Source organism: Oryctolagus cuniculus, chromosome 3 (assembly GCF_964237555.1).
Source record: "Oryctolagus cuniculus chromosome 3, mOryCun1.1, whole genome shotgun sequence".
NCBI classification, from domain to species: Eukaryota; Metazoa; Chordata; class Mammalia; order Lagomorpha; family Leporidae; genus Oryctolagus; species Oryctolagus cuniculus.
This window is the reverse complement of record NC_091434.1, coordinates 131,410,176-131,432,910: the sequence shown is the minus strand read 5'-3', so window position 1 is coordinate 131,432,910 and position 22,735 is coordinate 131,410,176. Positions and strand designations below refer to the sequence as shown.

The following is a 22,735-nucleotide window of genomic DNA, read 5'->3' as shown; positions in this document are numbered from 1 at the left end:
CTCATGAAATGTTTAATGAAATGTTATTGTTGTATTTTGTTGCTATAGGTGTCATCATTCTGGAATAAGCATGAATTATTTACTATTTTAATATTATTTAATTTTTTAAAGACATTTATTTTACTTGAAAGAGTTACACAGAGAGAGGAGAGGCAGAAAGAGAGAGAGGGAGAGATCTTCCATCCGCTGGTTCACTCCCTAGTTGGCTGCAGCTGTCAGAGCTGTACCGATGCAAAGCCAGGAGCCAGGAGCTTCTTCTGGGTCTCCCACGTGGGTGTAAGGGCCCAAGGGCTTGGGCCATCTTCCATTGCTTTCCCAGGCTATAGCAGAGAGCTGGATAGGAAGTGGAGCAGCCGGGACTAGAACCGACACCCATATGGGATGTTGGCAGTACAGGCAGCGGCTTTACCAGCTATGCCACAGAGCCTGCCCTCTAGTAGTAAATATGTTACTTTTTCTAATAACAACTACCATTCATTAAATTCTTAGTTGAACACTTTGCTTTATATTCATCATCCTGTTTAATTGACAAAAATTTATTTTGCAAATGAATACAATGAGTTTAAGGAAGGTTAGATAACTAAATTCAGATTCATATGTCTGAATGCAAAATCCCTGCTCCTCTATTTGTTTTTTAAAGTTTCATTTTAAATTTTATATTTTAAAGAAGCAGAAAGAGAAAACTCCCATCCACAATTCTCCCCAAAAGCCTGGAATAGCTGGAGCTGGACCAGGACTGGAGCCAGGAGCTCCTCTGTGGTTGGCAGGACCCCAGCTTCTGAACTTATCACCTCTGCCTCACTGCATCTACACTTGTAAAAATCTGGAATCAGGGCCGGCGCCGCGGCTCACTAGGCTAATCCTCCGCCTAGCGGCGCCGGCACACCGGGTTCTAGTCCCGGTTGGGGCGCCGGATTCTGTCCCGGTTGCCCCTCTTCCAGGCCAGCCCTCTGCTGTGGCCAGGGAGTGCAGTGGAGGATGGCCCAGGTGCTTGGGCCCTGCACCCCATGGGAGACCAGGAAAAGCACCTGGCTCCTGGCTCCTGCCATCGGATCAGCGCGGTGCGCCGGCCGCAGCGCGCCGGCCGCGGCGGCCATTGGAGGGTGAACCAATGGCAAAGGAAGACCTTTCTCTCTGTCTCTCTCTCTCACTGTCCACTCTGCCTGTCAAAAAAAAAAAAAAAAAAATCTGGAATCAGGAGCTGACTGTCACCAAGGCACTTCAGTGTGGGCATAAGTGTCTTAACTGGTGTCTTAACCACTAAGCTAAACCAGCATGCCCTCTTGTACCTCTACTAATATATTACTAGTACATCAATTGTGAATGTTTGGCCACTTTATTAATTTAAAAAGTAAAACTGCATCTAGCTTAAGATCTCTGCAAATAGGGGAATGGTATGGTCTCTACATTTAAAAAAATTTCAGTGATAATTCAAAGGTCAATCAAGTCTTTAGGAATCAGGCTCTTACCCTATCATCTATTTCACATAGGCTCTCAGATACTTTTCTAAGTCTCTGAACATTTTCCAGAGGTAAGCAACCTGTATATTCAAAGAGAATTTTTGCTGCCTATTAACTGGCTGTGACCCAAAATGGAACTGTTACTTTATAGGGCTGACCATATTTTCATTTTGTTCCCTAGAGGATATCTGGGTGGTCCTTGTAGAGTGGTTGTTACCAGGTCTGATGAGCCTTTGCTTGATGTATTGTGAGTACACCATGAGGGAACTGCAGAGAGAACTTGGCTAGCATATGTTCAAAAGGCAGTTATCTCAGCTCTTGGTACTGCCATGAAAGACTTGATTACTCATGAAAATAGGTATTTCAGCTTGGAAGAAAGAATCTGCCATCTATCTATTCCTGACATCTCTAGTATAGGTTCTATGTTCTTTCATTCTTACCACTTTCTCATAAGAGAAGACAGGCTGAGGAGAAATTGAGAAAAGGACTGGGAATGCCATTTTTCTCTTGAGCTTTCTCTTGCCTCTTCTTTCTCCCTTTCTTCTCTCTCCTTCTAGGTAGGAAAGTGGAGAGTAAGAATAACTATGTAGGGCCAGCGCCGCGGCTCAATAGGCTAATCCTCTGCCTGTGGCACCGGCACACCGGGTTCTAGTCCCGGTCGGGGCGCCAGATTCTGTCCTGGTTGCTCCTCTTCCAGTCCAGCTCTCTGCTGTGGCCTGGGAGTGCAGTGGAGGATGGCCCAGTTCCTTGGGCGCTGCACCCGCGTGGAAGACCAGGAGAAGGCGCTTGGCTCCTGGCTTCAGAGTGGCGCTTTTCAACCTTCTGTAGGCACACTTTCTCTTGTAGGCTGTTTTGATGGATCCAGTATGCACTTTCCTTCTGCTTCTGAGGCCCCTAATATTGATGCTAGTGAGTTAGCCCGAGACTAATAGTGCATCATTTACTGTATCTGTGGTTTGACGGTGAGCTAGAGCCCAAGATTGTCATTTTCAGATCTCTTAGGACAAGTCCTAGCACTGTTACATAAGAAAGGGGTTCTCCCCTTACTTAACCATCAAGGTTGCCAATCTGGTTGTTCATGAGAAGAACTAAACCATGTGGTTCTATTGTTATGTATTATTCATTGCCTTTTTTTCCTTTCATATTCTGCACTCACTGTGTTGGCATCCATTTGTATTTGTATTTTATGTGAGCTTGTTATTGTGTTTTTCTTTCTCTCAGTCCTCTGTTCAGCATAGAATTTTTTTTTCTTTACAGGTAGAGTTATAGACAGTGAGAGAAGAAGACAGAGAGAAAGGTCTTCCTTCCATTGGCTCACTCCCCAAATGGCCACTACAGCTGGCACTGCGCCAGGAGCCAGATGCTTCTTCCTGGTCTCTCATGGAAGTGCAGGGGCCCAAGGACCTGGGCCATCCTCCACTGCCCTCCTGGGCCACAGCAGAGAGCCGGACTGGAAGAGGAGCAACCGGGACTAGAACCTGGCGCCCATGTGGGATGCTGGCGCCGCAGGCAGAGGATTAACCAAGTGAGCCAGGGTGCCGGCCTCCCAGCATAGAATTGTTTTTTAATACACAAATGCCCCTTCTGTATAGTACCATGGGAATGAGAAATTACTTTTAGGAACAGAGGAGGTAAGAATTAAAAGGAGACAAATTTTGAGAGTTGAAGGCTGCGTAGAGAAACTTACAGAAATCTTCAGATATTCCTCTACATCCTTAAAATATCTGTTGTGGACTTACTCTGTGCAAAACACTGTAGTATATCAAGGCATTTAAAATATTCAGTTTCCTTCCTTTTCATACACATTATCTATTTCAGTAAGTAACATCTCTCCACAAGGCTTTGGGTCTTTGGTGTTACTTGATTTCAACTAGAGTCAACCTTTACATTTCCTTTCTTCCCATGAAGAACACATTCTTTCCTTGGTACCTTTGATGAATGAGATTGCAGTTGCCAATAGAAATCTTGCTGAATAGGTGGAAAAATGAACAGTGCATTGAATCCTGTTACTGTACTCCCTCTTTCAGTGATACGCAGGTCTGTGTATTATGATTTCCTTTTATATTTAGGCGGTTGAGGCAGCTGCTTTTAACTTTACTCATTAAACACAAGAATTGTAAGCTCAGCTATTTTTCCAAAGGCAAAATGCACCTTATTTCAGGAACAGTGTGGACATATGGGATTTTCTATCTTAATTATATAGATACTGAATTTAGATTAATTTCTCATCCCATGTTCTTCTGACCTTTGTTCTTTCACTGTGTAACATACCAATCAACTTTCTCTCTGTTAGAGAATATGTTATGAGCCTATTTAATCGTTATTACATCTTATATATAAACTTAGATGTTATTTCAGGAAACTTTATTATCACATAAAAATAATTCATTATAACTATCTTAGATGTCTGTTCCTTGAACCTGGAAATAGTAGAGTTTAATCATTTTCCTACCATTACAGTGTAATTTCATTTCATTAAATATTTACTATGTATTTCTACAATGCTTCATGGCCTTTGTATTCCAAAATTTTCTAGCAGTTTTCAGAAACATTTGATTTGTTGCTTTGGAATAATTAAGTTTCATATATAATACCATCATCTAAAAAAACTAGTATGCTTAGTCTGTTCACCACCCCTTTGTTATTGTTCTAAGGTATGTTTTGTATTGGAGAAAGAGGTTCACTGAACAGCCCATCACAGATTTTTGTACAGTGATCAGAATCAATTCCACAGCCCCACCTGGTAAGTATATCTTGACTACCATCTTTTCCCTGCCATCAAAAAATTCTAAGGAATAACCTTACTTTCTTAAATTGGAATTGTTCTCATTTGCATGATAGCTAAAATTAAATATCTATGTTTATTTTGCCTAACTTGAACAAAGCTAAAATAGTATTCTGTACCAAAAGCGATCCTAGCAGATGTGTAAACACAGACACACACACACACACACACACACACACAAAACACGTTTATAGGAACAAGTGTTCCTGGACAAAACTGATTAATATCTATTTTCTCACTTATTTTTCCAATCTCTTAACAGAAGAACAAGACAACTATTTTTTGTTGTGTGATGTTTTGCCAGAAGATAGAATTCTTAGAGAAGAGCTTCAGAAACAGAAACTGGTAAGAGCTATTTTAAAGAGTGAGTAGTGTGTTGGAAAGTCATACAGAATCATTTTTGTTATTGCTTGTCTTTTTTTTTCCTCTTTTTTTTTGTTTTTATTATGAAAACTCAAACATACAGAAAAGCAGAGACTACAGATAAAGATCTTAAAACAGAAAAAAGTATACACTTGACTAAAAGTTAAAACATTTCATGTTAAAATGCAGAAAATACAGAGAGAATTTTTTGGCTTTGTTTGCTTCCTGGATTATCTCTAAAATAACAACAGAGCTTACACATTTTAGTGTAATTTTAGCTTCCTGACACATGCTAGGGTTCAGTAGTCGTGGAAAAATGCCCTCAGCTAAAATTGAGTTGAATTGATTAACCTTTTTTCTTCTCTTCACTGGAATGTGCTGTGTACTAGCATTTCTTTTATTCCCCTTTATGAATTAAGCATATAGTTTAATCAACGCAATAGCCTTTCTCATTTTCAGTTTTAATCATAAACAAACTAACTTGAAAACTTCAGCATCTTGAATCTGTAAAAGACAACATATATAAGCATTAAATTTTTCATTTTGATAATCAGAAGTTAATCTTTTTACATTCTTAGTTTGTCCAAAGGCACTCAGTTTCCTATGATTTTAAATTTAATCTTAACTGTTACCCAAAAATGACATTCATTCTTTAGTGGCTTCCTATTAAATCTCTTTGTACCTTTAGACTTCATTTATTATGAGAGGGATATGATTTGAAGGTTTGTGCTGCACTCTCAAGAGATCTAGCAGAAAAATAAATTCTGTTTACCATAGTCATAATTTGAAAAAGTTCCTTGAAACACATTTTATTTTGTGTACATCCCGGAGGATAATTTCTCCCAGTAAGAGAGGATAATATTGTTGAACGTCAGTTTACATGTAAGAAAAATTGTGCTTTTCCTGGATAACTAATCCAAAGCAGAACTGCATGAATTCTTCTTCTCTCCCTGCAGCAGTGACTTGTGAAATCTCCAAAACAAAACTGAACTTTCTGTCCTATTTTATGAATTTCATTTGCTTGAACTTATTCATAAGTTTCAGTTTCCACGAGTTTCCCAGTCTGGCTCACAATGGCCTTGATCAAGAATGACCAATCTGTAACAATTCCCAAGGTTTTGTCCTCTGTGCGGGATAGGCATGTCCATAACTCAACAGCCACACTCAACAGCTTGAACTCTGGTGCTGGTTCAGAGTAGTCAATGAATATCCTTGATTGTCTCCACATACAGCTTTCATCTTTACTGACTTCTGACACCCAAATCTAAACTTCCTTATGTTCTATTTTTCCATGTAAATTTCCAGTCAGCACCTTAAACTTAAATGCCTAAGAATTGAACTTAGTTTTTCCTCTACCAAAACTTGCTATCTGCCTGTTATCCTTTCTTGTATAATGATTCTACATCCTCCTGGTCACTATGGAAATTTCTAAAATCATCTTTAATGCATCCCTTTTCCTCTCCTCCATACTTAAATCATTTGTCAAGTCCTGTCAGTTCCACCTGAGTTCCAAATGCATCCATTCTTTACAATTCTTCTCTTGTCTATGGATTTACCTCTTTAGTCAGTTGACATTGCCTCCAGAATTGTAATGTTAAAAAATAAATAGCAAATCACTTTGTTCCTTTCTTCAAAAACTTTCAGTGTTATTATCTACATATTCTTAAGCTTTTCTGGGTTCAGAGTGCATTTCCACTATTTCCCTCTTTTTCAGTTTCCCAGTATCCAATTTATCCAACAGATCTGAGACCGGACATTGTCCTAAATACGAATGCTATAGCAATGAATGAAACAGGAAGTAGTCCCTGCCTTTGTGGAGTTTGCACTTTAGTGAGAGCATTACTTGTCCCATGTTTACTCAAATATATTAGGTACTTTCAGGACTGCTTCATGGAACAGTAATGTCAGCCCCACATTGCCACCTGTCTCAATATGCAGCCCTCAAGGCATTGCTATACTACCACATTTTCAAAAAAAGTGTCCCAGGTGTAACCTGTCAGAAAAAATAACATCTTCTAGATTCTGTTAACAAACGATTTTACTTGGTTTTTAAATTATAGTTACTTGTATTAACTTAAATTTAATCCTGAATTACTGGCTTGGTGTTTCTGTTATATAGCAAAATCTCCCTAGATTTACAGAGAGGTATTTGATGTAGCATTTAAAACACTGCATGAGGCCGGCGCCGCGGCTCAATAGGCTAATCCTCCGCCTAGCGGCGCCGGCACACCGGGTTCTAGTCCCGGTCGGGGCACCGGATTCTGTCCCGGTTGCCCCTCTTCCAGGCCAGCCCTCTGCTGTGGCCAGGGAGTGCAGTGGAGGATGGCCCAGGTGCTTGGGCCCTGCACCCCATGGGAGACCAGGAAAAGCACCTGGCTCCTGGCTCCTGCCATCGGATCAGCGCGGTGTGCCGGCCGCAGCGCACCGGCCGCGGCGGCCATTGGAGGGTGAACCAACGGCAAAGGAAGACCTTTCTCTCTGTCTCTCTCTCTCACTGTCCACTCTGCCTGTCAAAAAAAATAAAAAAAAAAAAAAACAAAACAAACACTGCATGTTATACCTGTATCCCATATCAGAGCGCCTGGGTTCAAGACCCTGCTCTTCTCCCCATCCCAGCTTCCTGCTAATACACACCCTAGGAGGTAGCAGTTGATGGCTAACGCATTTGGATCTCTGCCACCCATGAGAGTCCCAGACTGAATTCTCAGCTCCTGGTTTGAACCTGCTATTACAGGCTTTCGGCAAGTGAACCCGCAGATGGGAGATCTCTGTCTGCCGCTATGTCTCTTTCAAATAAACAAAATAGTTTTTAATTTGCAAAAATGTAAATTGTCAAGGCAGACATCTTTAATCACTGGGTTACTCTTCACTTAAGCATAAAAATAACTTGTTTTTCTCTTTGCCTGAAGGAGAAAACATGTGGCACTCATAAGCTCTCAGTAGCAAGATGTGACTTAAATTGAGAAAAGGGAAAATATCCATGTAATTGCATGGAAGGTGTTTTTTTTTTCCTAATCACTATTATAAATGTCAACTTGAGGCGACATTCATGACAATTATAAATAATTCATGAAAATTTTAACCTATATAGCAATCTGATCCTCTCTACAGAAACAGTATTTGTTTGCTCTTAATGCTACTTCATATATCTCACCTCCCTCAAAATAAAATAGCAAAATAAAATTACATATCTCCCACTGAGATTTTTCTTTCTTGTGCCACTTGATAGATTTTAGAGACTAGTAAAGAATCAAATTATTGTATATTAAATACCTCAAAATAAAAGGCCAATTAACATTTGTTGTTTTCTTGCATAATTCCCAGCTTTGTAACACAATGTAAGTTCTAGTACGCATCTAGGTCACTGTTTCCTGAATACAATACATTCAATATTTGCCATTGAATGTAACAATGTTATTAGCAGTTCAATAGAGATCAAGTTAGCTACAATTATAGAGTGATTTTAACCTTTTAAAAAGAACAGTCTGAAAAAAATACTAATCTGAATCCTAAAGTTTACCACTAGGAACTTTCCCAAGACGTAGAGATTGACATGGGCATTTTTAAGTATGTATTGACTCTGTGAGATCTGTAAGGCAATATTACTGTTTACATGGAAAAACCAAGTTAAAGATACTAAAACACATGCACACACCACAGTTGTGTGGAAATAGGAAGGGAAGCAACTCAGACTTCTTTTTTCCAACCACAAGCACCATTCTCTAATTGTATCAGTATCCTTCATCAAATTTGATCTTCCTAAGCAAATGTGACATTTTCCAAATTGACATTTGTTAGACATTTAATAAAAACGGCTGAACAGGATATAAGTACATATGTAAATAATAATGTTTCGTTTTCATTGTTAAAAAAAACTTTTTAAGAAAATCTGCTATCTTAGGTCAATATTAAATGAGATTTTTCTTATTCCTTTTGCCCTAAGCTTCTTATTTCTTTTAAAATTTGAAGATAGTGTATTTTCAGAGTTTTCTCTATCTCTAAAGAACCATGGGGCTGTACCTGACCTTGAGTTTATCAGGAAAATACTTCCTTAGGCAGGTAACAGGACACTGAGCCCTGACATGCTCTCTTTCTTCTTCAGTTGAAAAGGTGGGTCCTTTGCAATCTCTGCAGTTTTTCAAAGTCTTTCTCTTGCCTAAGCTAGATTCCCTCATCTTTAATTTAGTACAAAAAAGGATTTGACTTTCTCATTTCTGCTGTGCTTAACTCTTTGATCTTTTGGTTCTGTGCCATAACTTATCTTTTTCCAGTGTGATGATCTATTTCATGTAAATGGTTAAATTTCATTTTTTCTCTTAGTTTTTAAATGTTCTGTCTCTTCCTTACTCTTCAAAAGTTCCTTTAGTGAGATTCGAAGTAGAAGGAAAACACTGCCTTTCTATCCTCTATAACAAGCAGATGGTTGATGCCTTTATCATTGCAGTTTCAGAAAGGGTGGGAGGTACTGATGTCTTTCAAGAAGGTGAGATATTAGTCAGATCTAATCTCGTGGATTTGAGGGAATGTATCATCATCCAGTTAAGAAATTTGTCTTTGTTTTTTGTTTGTTTGTTTTAGGGTCTCTTTAGTCATTGACATGGATGATCTTCCCTTGTTTATTATGATCCTTAATATTGCCACAAAATTTAATATTCCATCATCTCTCATACAATGCTGAGAAACATGAATTCATGAAACTATATTATACCATTGATAATCCTTGTTTTAGTCCAACTATTCTCACCTCTACGTGTAGAGGTTTATTTTTGTTTAAATATGTTAAGTATATTGTGTGGTGTATATTGCTATCATAAATACATGTTCAATTCATCATATTTTGGAAAACAGATCAGTTTTTCCCAGTGCTGTGTAGTACTTTTTGATATGTTAAAGGGAATTATTTTATGGATAATTTTTCCTCATGTCAAATGTTATATCAGATAGAATAGTGGGTATGATAGAAAAAAGTAAGCTTCCACTGTAACACTGAGTAGGACTAAAATGAAAAATCTTATTGTTGAAAGAGACAAGAAACGGATGAAAGAACAATAGGATGGCCGGCGCCACGGCTCACTAGGCTTACTGCGGCACCGGCACCAGGTTCTAGTCCCGGTCGGGGCGCCGGATTCTGTCCCGGTTGCCCCTCTTCCAGGCCAGCTCTCTGCTGTGGCCAGGGAGTGCAGTGGAGGATGGCCCAGGTGCTTGGGCCCTACACCCCATGGGAGACCAGGAGAAGCACCTGGCTCCTGGCTTCAGATCAACGTGGTGCGCTGGCCACAGTGCGCCAGCAGCGGCGGCCATTGGAGGGTGAACCAACAGCAAAGGAAGACCTTTCTCTCTGTCTCTCTCTCACTGTCCAATCTGCCTGTCCAAAAAAAAAAAAAAGAACAATAGGAGATGATACTTTTTTTAGCCTGCCTCCATGTGAAACAATTTGAAGGCTATCCCCATAATATATATGCTGTTCACTTACTCAACTCACAAGACTCTAATGATTAAAATTCTCTAATATTTTCATATTTGTTTAGACTGAAAGTCCAGGCTCCTCCTCAAGATCTGAAAGGATCCATTGCATGCTTCTCTTCTCCACTTGCTTTTCTGCTCATGGTACTCCAGCCACATGAACCATGTCCCTGTACACCAAGCTCTTCACAGCCTCAAGGCCTTTTGCACTTACTGTTTGCTCTGCTTGCAGTATTGTCCTTCCAAATGTTATGACTTCATGAAGGGGAAAGGAAGAGTTTTACAAGAAGTTTCTTCTGGAGTGAGTCTCTAGAATGACACTACAGGGAAACAAATGCCTTGGAAGTACATTCTGAAGATAAGGCATTTAGAGTAATTCTGATGGTTGACTGAAATGATTTAGGAAAAATTGCCTTCCTGTGGAGGATTGACTTTAGCTAGGAGTTAACATATCTTAGAAAGTAGACACTCAAAAGTGATGCAGATGACGTAAATTATTAAACACTTTTCTCTTTGGATAGGAAAGATTTAAAAGTACGCTGAATTTGACTTTATGAGCACACAGGATACATAGGTTGCAGTACCTCATATAATACCAAACCTTTAGTCATAGTCAACCTATGAGAGCTGTTTTGCTCACTAAATGGCTTTTTTTTCTTCTCCCAATTGGGGTAGCAAAGTCAACTGTCTTAACAAAAAACAAAACAAACAAACAAAAAACCAGAGAAAGAAAAGGAAAAAGAAAAAAACACAAATAAAACCCCTTATTTCCTATATGTTATTTAAAATTCATTCACTCCCTTATGTCTTATGTGTATCTGGAGGAGGGACTGAAAAACAGGGCTTGAGAGCAGGCAAGTGTCTTTCATTCCACTTGTTTATTACCAGTGATAGAGCTCTATGCCTTAACATCAGTTCCTTAAAGAAATCAAGACCTGACTGCAGTGATTGTACTAACAACCCCAAATATTCTCAGTACTGAAGAGAAGGGGCTCATCATCCTTCCATATGATTAGGGGCTTTGCCATTTAGTATGCAGCCTGGTCCTGGTTGTTGTAAACAAGTTACTTCAAAAGAGAGCTAGTATTTCGTGTCTCATTTCTATCTACATCTCATCTGATTCCTGCATCTGATTACTGAAAATTTTAATTCTCATTACCTTCCTTTTTACCCATTTTTGTAACTATCTGCTGTTTCATTTTCTACCCTGAATCTTTATGGATAACTGAAAATTAAGAAAATTCTAAATTGTTCCAGAATTGATTCTTCCAGGGTTTTTCCTCTTTTGAGACTCCTAAGCATTTTTATCCCTTTCATCAAGAGGCTCTTTTATAATCTGAACATGTAAACAAATAGTACAGTGTTAGCAAAGTGACCAAGGACTGGTGCTGTGGCTTGTCTCTTCTTTTTTTTTTTTTTTTTTAAGATTTATTTATTTATTTGAAAGAGTTAAGCAGAAGGAGAGTCAGAGAGAGAGGTCTTCCATCCAATGGTTCACTCCCCAAATGTCTGCAATGGCGGGAGCTGCACCGATCCGAAGCCAGGAGCCAAGATCTTCTTCCAGGGTTCCCATGTGGGTTCAGGGGCCCAAGGACTTAGGCCATCTTCTATTGCTTTCCCAAGCCACCATCTGCCTTCTTTTATAGCCATCATTCCATGAGGTTGTTGCTAGAGTCACCTCATCTTTTTATCCTTTTTTTTTTTTAATTTTTTTTTTTTTTTTTTTTGACAGGCAGAGTGGACAGTGAGAGAGAGAGAGACAGAGAGAAAGGTCTTCCTTTGCCGTTGGTTCACCCTCCAACGGCCACCGCGGCTGGTGCGCTGTGGCTGGCGCACCGCGCTGATACGATGGCAGGAGCCAGGTACTTATCCTGGTCTCCCATGGGGTGCAGGGCCCAAGCACTTGGGCCATCCTCCACTGCACTCCCTGGCCACAGCAGAGAGCTGGCCTGGAAGAGGGGCAACCGGGACAGAATCTGGTGCCCCGACCGGGACTAGAACCCGGTGTGCCAGCGCCGCAAGGCGGAGGATTAGCCTAGTGAGCCACGGCGCCAGCCATACCTCGTCTTTTTAAAGGATAGACCTTCCTTTTCATAAATTTTAAAAATTTGATTTTTTAATAATTAAATCCTTTAAATCAGATACATGGCTATAGAGGCATACATTTGACAGAGAGGTTAAGATACCACTTGAGACAACTGTGTCCCATATCAGAGTGCTGGGTTCAAGTCCCAGCTCTGCTTCTGATCCCAGCTTCCTACTAATGGGCATCCTGGGAGATACTGGCTGTGGTTCAAGTGCTTGGGTCACTGCCACGCATGCTGCAGACCCAGATTAAGTTCTGGTTCCTGACTTTGTTCTGGCGCAGCCCTGGCTGTTGCTGGCATTTGGGGAGTGTACCAGAAGATGGAAGATATCTGTTTCTCTCTGTTTTTGCATCTATCTTTCAAATAAATAAACAAATTTAAAAAATAAAAAGAAAACTCATGTCTATAACTTTCTGGAAGGCTCTTTAAAAAGGACATTGCAGGGCCAGTGCTGTGGCATGGCAATTAAAGCAGCCGCTGCCTGTGATGCTGGCATCCCATATGGGCGCCGATTTGAGACCTGGTTGCTCCACTTCCGATCCAGCTCTCTGCTGTAGCCTGGGAAAGTAGCAGAAGATGGCCTAAGTCCTTGGGCCCCTGCACCTGTGTGGGAGATCTGGAAGAAGCTCCTGGTTTCTGGCTACGGATAGATACAGCTCTGGCCATTGTGGCTAATTGGGAAATGAACCATCAGATGGAAGATCTCTCTCTCTCTCTCTGCCTCTCCTTCTCTCTATGTAACTCTGACTTTCAAATAAATAAGTAAATCTTTAAAAAAAAAAATACATTGCAGAACTTGATTGACAAACTGTATTTCTCAGGCCTGTCCTTATATCCCCCTGTTATAGCACACATATGGTTGCCTTCTGGAGGAGAAACTCAGGAATTGTAAATTGTTTCTCAGGGTTTCTGCCCCCTTATCCCAGCAGTGGCATCTCTTTCCTTTTGTATCAGTGCAGGATTTCGATTTTTCCCTCAGCAGCTTATAGCTTTTGCTTTGTATGGTAAGGAGTGATTTCAGAGAAGCAAGCCTGGGATAGCTTCATCTCCCTTTTTTCTACCTTACCATGAGTCTTTTCCTGAGAACATGGAGGAAACCAGTGGAAGAGTTAAACTGCCTGTGCCATGGACTCCCAGGGATTTAGCCTTTAAGAAAGCTTTATAATTCCAGCTCTTTACTTCCTGCTTGTCTGTTCCTTCCATGCTCCACTGAAGGTGAAGTAGTTCATGTTTCCCTGCTTCCTCAGAGAGGCTTATCAGCTCTTGGAATTCAGTTTATCTGATTGTTTTGTGACTTCCTCTCTTTCAATACCAAATAAGTTACAATTTTGTATCATTGTGATTGTTATCATTATTACCTATCTTTTTCTGATTGTAAAAATGTTCTCTTATAGCTTTCTTCATCCCAATCAGAAATGGAACTCCTCCCCATACTCTGTTAATTCTTAAGTACCTTAGTGATTCAACACAATTTTATTTTTAGTATTTTTATTTATTTATTTGAAAGTCAGAATTACAGAGAGAGAGATCTTCCATCCAGTGGTTCACTCCCAAGGGGCTGCAATGGCCAGCACTGGGCCAAGCCAAAGCCAGGAGACAGGAGCTTAATCCAGGTCTCCTACATAAACAGCCAGGACCCAAACACCTGGGCCATCCTCCACTGCTTTCCTAGGCCATTAGTAGGGAGCTGGATTGAAAGCATAGCAGCCGGGACACTAACCAGCCCCGGAATGCTGGCATTGCAGGCAGGGGCTCTACCCACTGGACCAGCCCTTAAGCACTAATTTTGATTAAAGTAGATGCTTTTCCTAATTTCATAGAGTTCAAAAACACACACACACTCAGAGATACACATATATTTTTGCTCAATGAATAACTGAAAGAGACAGCCATAGATGTCATAAATGCTAACGCTTATTATTACTGTTTGGCATTTATTCTTAGCTTTTTAACAGACTTATCGATAATAATTACATCAATAAATTGCTGCAGTTAGCTGACCTCATTACATTTTGCCAGAAGTTCATCTTTGGAGTGTTGTAGATTCATCAAATTATGGCCTTAATATCAGATGATTTTTAAATAATTTTCTGATGCCCACCCAGTAAGGGCAAGGCATCTGGTAACACCTTACTTAAATTTTAATCTGTGTTAAAAATTGTTACCATGATATATGAAGCAGAACTTTGGAGGCTGATAGGTGTTGGGAGGATGAGATGGGACTCATTTGTGTAGTTTGTGACTATTCTCTTGAGTCATTTTTGAGTAAGAATTAAATAACTTTCCATGCAAATTCAAGTCTATGTTTAGAAAAGATTTCTTTGCATATGTATGTCTAGGTTCATGGCTGAGACTCCTAAAACAAAACAAAACAAAAAAAAAACAGGTTATCAAGTGATAAACATAGAAACCTACTTCATGTACACAGAAGACTTTATAAGAAAATGGAGACTCAAAGAAATAGAGAAATCTATGCATTTTTTGCTAAGTTTGATGAGAAAGGGGGTATTTATGGCAGAGCATGATTTGACAGAATGGATATGATCTCAGGTTGGTAAACTAGGGACGACTCAGCAAGGCAATTTTGTTCCTGTCCTTCTCTGTGTCCCTTTGCCTTTGGAGAAAAGGATGCTCCTTTCCTCCAGTGCCAGGAGGACACCTCTGAAATGAAGCTTTTGTGGCCTGCTTCAGGAGAGAAGGGTGACAGAGAAGATGAGAGAACTTTCTGCCTCTGCTCTTTCCCACATGTTAAGGTACCATATTAAGGTGCCCATCAAGGATGATGCAGTTTTTACAAGAGCATGTCAACCCTGATGTTTTCTGGTTATTTTCTGATAACCATAACTCTTTGTCCATGTGAGAGCTTAGAAAAGCAACATTCCAAGTATCTGACTAGAAGAAGGAAAAAGTCAGGATTATCAGTGTCAAGGGGAAATGCCCCCCACCCTCTCTGATGGTTCTCTGGAATGAACTGACAATTGACAAATTAATTAACAGGGGGCCAGTGCTGTGGCACAGCACGTTAAAGCCCCAGCCTGCAGCATAGGCATCCCTTATGAGGTTCGAGTCCTGGATGCTCCACTTCTGATCCAGCTCTCTGCTATGGCCTAAGAAAGCAGTGAAAGATGGCCCAAGTCTTTGGACCCCTGCACCCACGTGGGAGACCCAGAAGAAGCTACAGGCTCCTGGATTCAGATTGTCCCAGCTCCAGTCATTGTAGTCATTTGGGGAGTAAACCAGTGGATGGAGGATTTCTCTCTTTCTCTCTGTCTCTCACCCTCTCCCTCTCCCTCTCCCTCTCCCTCTGTAACTCTGCCTTTGAAATAAAATAAATCTTAAAAAAAAAAAAAAGAATCTACTTCCTATTTGTATAAGATGTAACTACTTCATAAACTTTACTAGAAGGGGAACTTGATACCATTATTTCAATTGCTAATATTTTTTGTAAAGATTTATTTCAATGAGAGAGGTAGAGACGGAGTGAGGGGGCTTCTTCCGTCCACTGGGATCACTCCGCAAGAGGCCCCAACAGCTAGAACAGAGCCAATCTGAAACCAGGAGCCAGGAGCTTCTAACAGGTCTTCCACATGGGTGCAGGGGCCCAAGGACTTTGGCCGTCCTCCACTACTATCCCAGGCACATTAGCAGGGAGCTGAATCAGAAGTAGAGCAACCAGGACTCGAACCGGCACCCATATGGATGCCTGTGCTGTAGACTGGGGCTTTAACCCATTGCATCACAGTTTTTGCCTCTCCTAATTTTTTTTCTTTTTTTTTTTTAATTTTTTTTAACTTTTATTTAATGAATATAAATTTCCAAAGTACAGAATATTGATTACAATGACTTCCCCCCCATAACGTCCCTCCAACCCGCAACCCTCCCTTTATCCACTCCCTCTCCCCTTCCATTCACATCAAGATTCATTTTCATTTCTCTTTATATACAGAAGATCAGTTTAGCATACATTAAGTAAAGATTTCAACAGTTTGCTCCCACACAGAAACATAAAGTGAAAAATACTGTTTGAGTACTAGTTATAGCATTAAATCTCAATGTACAGCACACTAAGGACAAAGATCCTACGTGAGGAGTAAGTGCACAGCGACTCCTGTTGTTGACTTAACAAATTGACACTCTTGTTTATGGCATCAGTAATCACCCGAGGCTCTTGTTATGAGCTGCCAAGGCTATGGAAGCCCCCTGGGTTCACTGACTCTGATCATTTTTAGAGAAGGCCATGGTCAAAGTGGAAGTTCTCTCCTCCCTTCAGAGAAAGGTACCTCCTTCTTTGATGACCCATTCTTTCCACTGGGATCTCACTCATGGAGATCTTTCATTTAGGTTCCCCCTGCCCCAGAGTGTCTTGGCTTTCCATGCCTGAAATACTCTCATGGGCATTTCAGCCGGATCCACATGCCTTAAGGGCTGATTATGAGGCCAGAGTGCTGTTAGGACATTTGCCATTCTATGGGTCTGCTGTGTATCTCACTTCCCATGTTGGACCATTCTCTCCCTTTTTGATTCTATCAGCTAGTATTTGCAGACACTATACTTGTTTATGTGCTCCCTTTGGTTCTTAGTCCTATCATTACGATCAATTGTGAACAGAAATTGATCACTGGGACTAGTGAGATGGCATTGGTACATGCCACCTCGATGGGATTGAATTCGAATCCCCTGGTATGTTTCTAACTCTACTGTTTGAGGTAAGTCAGCTTGAGCATGTCCCGAATTGCACATCTCTTCCCTCTCTTATTCCCACTCTTATATTTAACAGCAATCATTTTTTAGTTAACTTTCAGCACTTAAGAAGAATTGTGTATTGATTACAGTATTCAACCAAAAGTATTAAGTAGAACAAACAAAAAAAATACTAAGAGGGATAACATATTAAGCTGCTCATCAACAGTCAGGGTGAGGGCTGATCAAGTCACCGTTTCTCATAGTGTTCATTTCACTTTAACAGGTTTCCTTTTTGGTGCTCAGTTAGTTGTCACCTATTAAGGAGAACAAGTGGTATTTGTCCCTTTGGGATTGGCTTATTTCACTCAACATAATGTTTTCCAAATTCCTAACAGGGATCACTTTTCAGTTAAAATTTAAACACCTAAGAATAATTGTGTGTTAATTACAGAGTTCAACCAATGGTACTAGAACAAAAAAAATACTAAAATGGATAAAGTATTACATTGTACATCAACCGTCAGGACAAGAGCTGATCAACTCACTGTTTCTCACAGTGTCCATTTCACTTCAACAAGTTTCCCCTTTGGTGCTCAGTTAGTTTTTAAACTAAAAAATAATTATCTTCTATAGCAATATACTTAGTTTCCTTAATAATTGGATTTAATAGTTATCATTTAGCAGTTATCATTTAGTTTGTTTCCATATTTAACTTTCATCTGTTTTGCTCAAAAAGTATCTCAGTAAGCAACATGTATGCTTTTCAAATTTTACACTGGTAAAGACACTGCTTAGGACATGCACATACCATATCAAAGGGCCTGGATTTGAGTCCAAGCTCTACTTCCAATTCCAGCTTCCTGCTAATGTGCATGCTGGGGGGCAGAAGATGATGGGTCAAGTACTTGGGTCCCTACCACCCATGTGGACACCTGGATTGAGTTCTGGGCTCCTGGCTTCTGTCTCAGCCCTGGCTATTGCAGACATTTGGAGAAAGAACCAGTAGATAGAAGATCTGTTTCTCTATCTGTGCCTGTCAAATAAAATGGAAAAAAATTAAATAAAAAGATACATACTTATTAAAGTACAAATATGCGTGCATGCCTGAACACACACACACACACACACGCACACACACACACCCTTGTTACTTCAAAAAGTTTGTAGAATTTTGTTTTATACCTTTATAAAACAAATGGTTAAGAATGTTATACTATCATAGTTTTAATGATCTGTGATTACTCTCTGTGATTATTTTTTATATATCAGTGAAATGGTCGTTTTCCCATTCAGCTATTATCTGTATTCCCACTAAAGTCTTTTTTGCTTTTTACTTGTTAAACTTTTAAAGATTTATTTATTTTTAAATTAAGAGTTACACAGACAGAGAAGGAGAGACAGAGAGAGAGAGCGAGAGAGAGAGAGAGAGAGGTCTTCCATCCACGGGTTCACTTCCCAGATGGCCACAATGGTTGGAGCTATGCCAATCCAGAGCCAGGAGCTTCTCCCAGGTCTCCTATGCGTATGCAGGGGCCATCTTCCACTGCTTTACCAGGCCATCACAGAGAGCTGATAGGAAGTGGAATAGCTGGGACACAAACTGGCCCCATATGGGATGCTGGCACTATAGGCAGCAGCTTTACCTGCTACCCCATAGCACTAGCCACATTGTTAAACATGTTAATCAGTGACATATTAAGCCTTTGACTGTAAGTAAATTGAAAATATGTTATCTTGAAAATTAAAAATAGAAAAGTAAGAAAACGAGGGCAAGGGGAAGGAAGGAATGAAGGGAATATCATTATATTCTTAGAATTTTATCTATAAACTAGATGGAATCTGTTAAAAAACTAAAATTAAAATTAAAAACTTTTAAAAAACAGATAAAATATTTATAACCTAAAAAATGATTGTGGAAACGCATACTATAAAAACATGCATGGGTTTTTAAAAACTCCTGTGCCAAATTAAACCTATCTTTCAATTCCATTTTTCCATAAACTCTGAGGTTTCCTCATAGTATTATTTTATTTCAGAAAGTGAAAATCTATGTAAACAATGTAAATTTTTTAAGAGTTATTTATTTATTTCAAAGAGTTATGCAGAGAGAGGAGAGGCAGAGAGAAAGAGAAAAAAGTCTTCCATCCACTGGTTCACTCCCCAATTGACTTCAATGGCCAGAGCTGGGCAGATCCAAAGCCAGGAACCAGGAGCTTCTTCTGGGTCTCCTATGCGGGTGCAGGGGCCCAAGGAATTAGGCCATCTTCCATTGCTTTCCCAGGCCATAGCAGAGAGCTGGATCGGAAGTGGAACAGCCGGGACTAGAACTGGTGCCCATATGGGATGCCAGTGCTTCAGGCCAGGGCAATAACCTGCTGCCCCACAGCGCCAGCCCCAACAATGTAAAATTATCTCTATCTCTATATACTTCTAAAAATTGTCAATTGTGATTTTATAAAATAGCAACTCTAGGACTTTTGAAATTATAACCAACAATAAATTCCTATTCTTAAACTAGTTTACATGTGTAAAAGGCTATTTTCTTTATCTAAACAAGTAGCAACTCACCATTGCTGTGGGAAGCTGTTTCATATTATATATGAAATATAACCATTCAGTTGGTGCCAACCCTGGGTCAGGAAGGATAATCAAAGGTGTTATAAATCCTCCTTTAAGAAGGCCATTTTGATTTTCAGAAGAGTGTTCAGAATTGTAGCATGTATGAACCTGGGGTACAAATTTAGTTGTCATGTATCATTAAGAATCTGCTAAAAGAAATTGTGTGCTTCACAATTATTCTTAGGTGTTTAAATTTTAACTGAAAAGTGATCCCCATTAAATATAAGAGTGGGAATAAGAAAGGGAGGAGATGTACAGTTCGGCACATTCTCAATCAAACTTAACCCTAATGGTAGAGCTAGAAACGTGCCAGGGGATTCCAATTCAATCCCATCACGGTGGCATGTACCAATGCCATCTCACTAGTCAAAGTGATCAGTTTCAGTTCATAATTGATCTTAATAATAGGATTAAGAGTCAAAAGGTTCACATAAACAAGAGTAAGTGTCTGCTAATACTAACTGATAGAATTAAAAAGGAGAGAACAATCCAACATGGGAATCAGCAGACTCATAGAATGGCAGATGTCCTAAACAGCACTCTGGCCTCAGAATCAGCCCTTAAGGCATTCAGATCCAGCCAAAAAGCCATGAGAGTATTTCAGGCATGGAAAGCCAAGACACTGTGGCAAATAAACAAACAAACCCTAAATGAAAGATCTCTGTGAGTGAGATCCCAGTGGAAAAAATGGGGCATAAAAGAAGGAGGTACCTTTCTCTGAAGGGAGGAGAGAACTTCCACTTTGACTATGGCCTTGTCTAAATAAGATCAGAGTTGGGGAACTCAAGAGGCTTCCATAGCCTTGGCAGCTCATGACAAGAGCCTTGGGTGATTACTGACGTCATAAATAAGAGTGTCAATTGTTAAATCAACAATAGCAGTCACTGTGCACTTAACTCACCATGTAGGACCTCTGTCCTGGCTCCCACCCCTTGCAGCCTTTTGGGGAGTGAACCAGCAGGTGCAAGATTCTCTCTCTCTCTCTCTCTCTCTCTATCTCTCTCTCTTTTCCCCCCTCCTCCTCTCTCTTCCTCCTTCCTTCCCTCCTTCTCTCTCCCTTCTTTCTCTTACCTCTGCCTTTCAAATAAATAAGTAAATCTTAAAAATAAATAAATATTTTTAAAAAGTCCCTTTACAACCAGATTTTGTCTTTATCCCTTTGGACATCTTCAGGTAAACATACTTTTTAAATGTATCTTTGGAAACACTCTATCCATCTGATGTAACTCAGTGTATACAAATTGCAGAGCTAGGGGACAAAACCTCTCTCTACCAGATGAAAAGATGTACCATAAGCCCCTCCAGGGAAGATCATGGGAGCTGCTCTTTTCTCAGCTACCAAAAATACTTGACTTCATTTTATTATTGGAATTTCATTATCTTTTTCTCCTTAGCTGGGTTTTGGGAGTCCCTGTAGGTTTTTTCCTAGTTTAAGGGAATTAACAGCAAGTTTCAACAGAATAGCAAATGGAAAGGATGTAGATGAGGGAGCCCCTGTTGATGAATATAGAAGTAGCCCCACTAAAAATGATGAAGAGATGCAGAGAATAAAAGCAGAAAATACATAGATGACAATAAATGTGAGGAAATAAAGCCCGAAGAACATAACAGTATAGTTTGTAAGGGTACAAATCCTGAAGGTAAAATATATTTATATTACAGTAATAATAAGGTGCTAGTTGTTCAAAGCTAGGACTCTGTATCATAGAACAGGTTAAAATTATGTGTTGAGGGGCCAGCGTTGTGGTACAGCTGGTAAAGCTGCTGCCAGCATCCGATCTGGGCACTGGTTTGTGTCCCAGCTGCTCCATTTCTGATCCAACTTCCTGCTAATGGCCTGGGAAAAAAAGTGGAAGATGGCTGAACAGTGTTTGAACCCCTGCCGACCCATGTGGGAGACCCAGATGAAGCTGCTGGCACCTGGCTTTGGCCTGGCCCAGCCTTGGTCACTGCATTATCTGGGGAGTAAATCATCAGATGGAAGATTTCCTTCTCTGTCTCTCCCTCTTTCTGTGTAGCTCTGACTTCCAAATAAATAAATAAATCTTTTTAAAAATTATATGTTGGACTTGAAATGCAGAAAAAAACCTCAAAGCTGTCTTAGAAATCACCCTGTACATGACTTAACCCTTTAAATACCAAGCTCCATTTTCTATAATCTAGAAAATCTACTCATCTAGAATACCTTTTTTTTTTTTTTTTTTTTTTTTGACAGGCAGAGTTAGACAGTGAGAGAGACAGAAAGATCTTCCTTCCATTGGTTCACCCCCCAAATGGCCACTACAGCCGGCACACCACACCGATCTGAAGCCGGGAGCCAGGTGCCTCCTCCTGGTTTCCCATGCGGGTGCAGGGGCCCAAGCACTTGGGCCATCCTCCACTGCCCTCCCCGGCCACAGCAGAGAGCTGGACTGGAAGAGGAGCAACCGAGACTAGAACCCAGCACCCATATGGGATGCCAGCATCGCAGGCAGAGGATTAACCAAGTGACCCACGGCGCCGGCCCCAAGAATACCTATTTTTCTAATTAAATCAAGAATACTTAATTATGTTTATATATATATTACCCTATTATTTTAGTTTTTATTTATTTAAAAGGTAGAGAGACAAAGTGACAGACAGTAAGAGATCCCTCTTCCACTGGTTCACTCCCCAGATACCCTTAACAGCCAAGGCTGGGCTGGGCCAGACCAGGAGCCACAAATTCAATCTGAATCTCCCACATGGATAGCAGAAACCCAACTTCTAAAGCTATCATGTGCTGCCTCCCTCCTAGGGTGTGCTTTAGCAGGAAACTGGAATCCAGAGCAAACCCAGGACTCAAACCCAGGCACTTAAGTAATATGGGATGCAGCCATCCCAAGCACACATTAACTACTAGATCAAACACCTGTCACCATATTAGTGGTTTTTTTTCTTTTTTTTAAGTTTTAAGCTTTTTATTTGGTGAGAAATGCATAGGAAAGTGAGGGAACTATCTAAAAGAGGGAAATCTGAATTCATACCAAGTACCAGGAGCCAGCCATGTGGAGGAGCATGTAGGCCAGAAAGCACAGAGCAGGTAGCCTAAGGCCATGTGCCCCAAAGGCATGGGGACAGCAAGCGGGTCCAGGGCAAAAGGAAAAAAAGGGCCAGGCCCACCATGTTCCAGGCCTTTAATCCACTTCCAAAGTGGAGTGGTTAATTATCCTGATTGGCAGGTGGGCACACAGGTGTGGTTAGGTAGGGGCATGACGTAACACAGGGGCGTGGTGAAGGCATGGTCATCCATCTCA

At 40.4% G+C, this 22,735-nt stretch overlaps 1 protein-coding gene across 8 annotated transcripts in view; it reads left to right on the top strand.

Moving 5' to 3' along the window:
* ZNF277 (zinc finger protein 277) overlaps window positions 1–22,735 on the top strand; it is a 148,968-nt gene that overhangs the window by 88,268 nt on the left and 37,965 nt on the right. For all 8 annotated transcript variants that reach the window (XM_008258387.4, XM_008258389.4, XM_008258388.4 and 5 more), the window contains 2 exons: window positions 4,115–4,203; window positions 4,508–4,590. In XM_008258387.4, coding sequence (XP_008256609.2) covers window positions 4,115–4,203; window positions 4,508–4,590 — 172 coding nt within the window. The remainder of the gene's footprint in view (window positions 1–4,114; window positions 4,204–4,507; window positions 4,591–22,735) is intronic.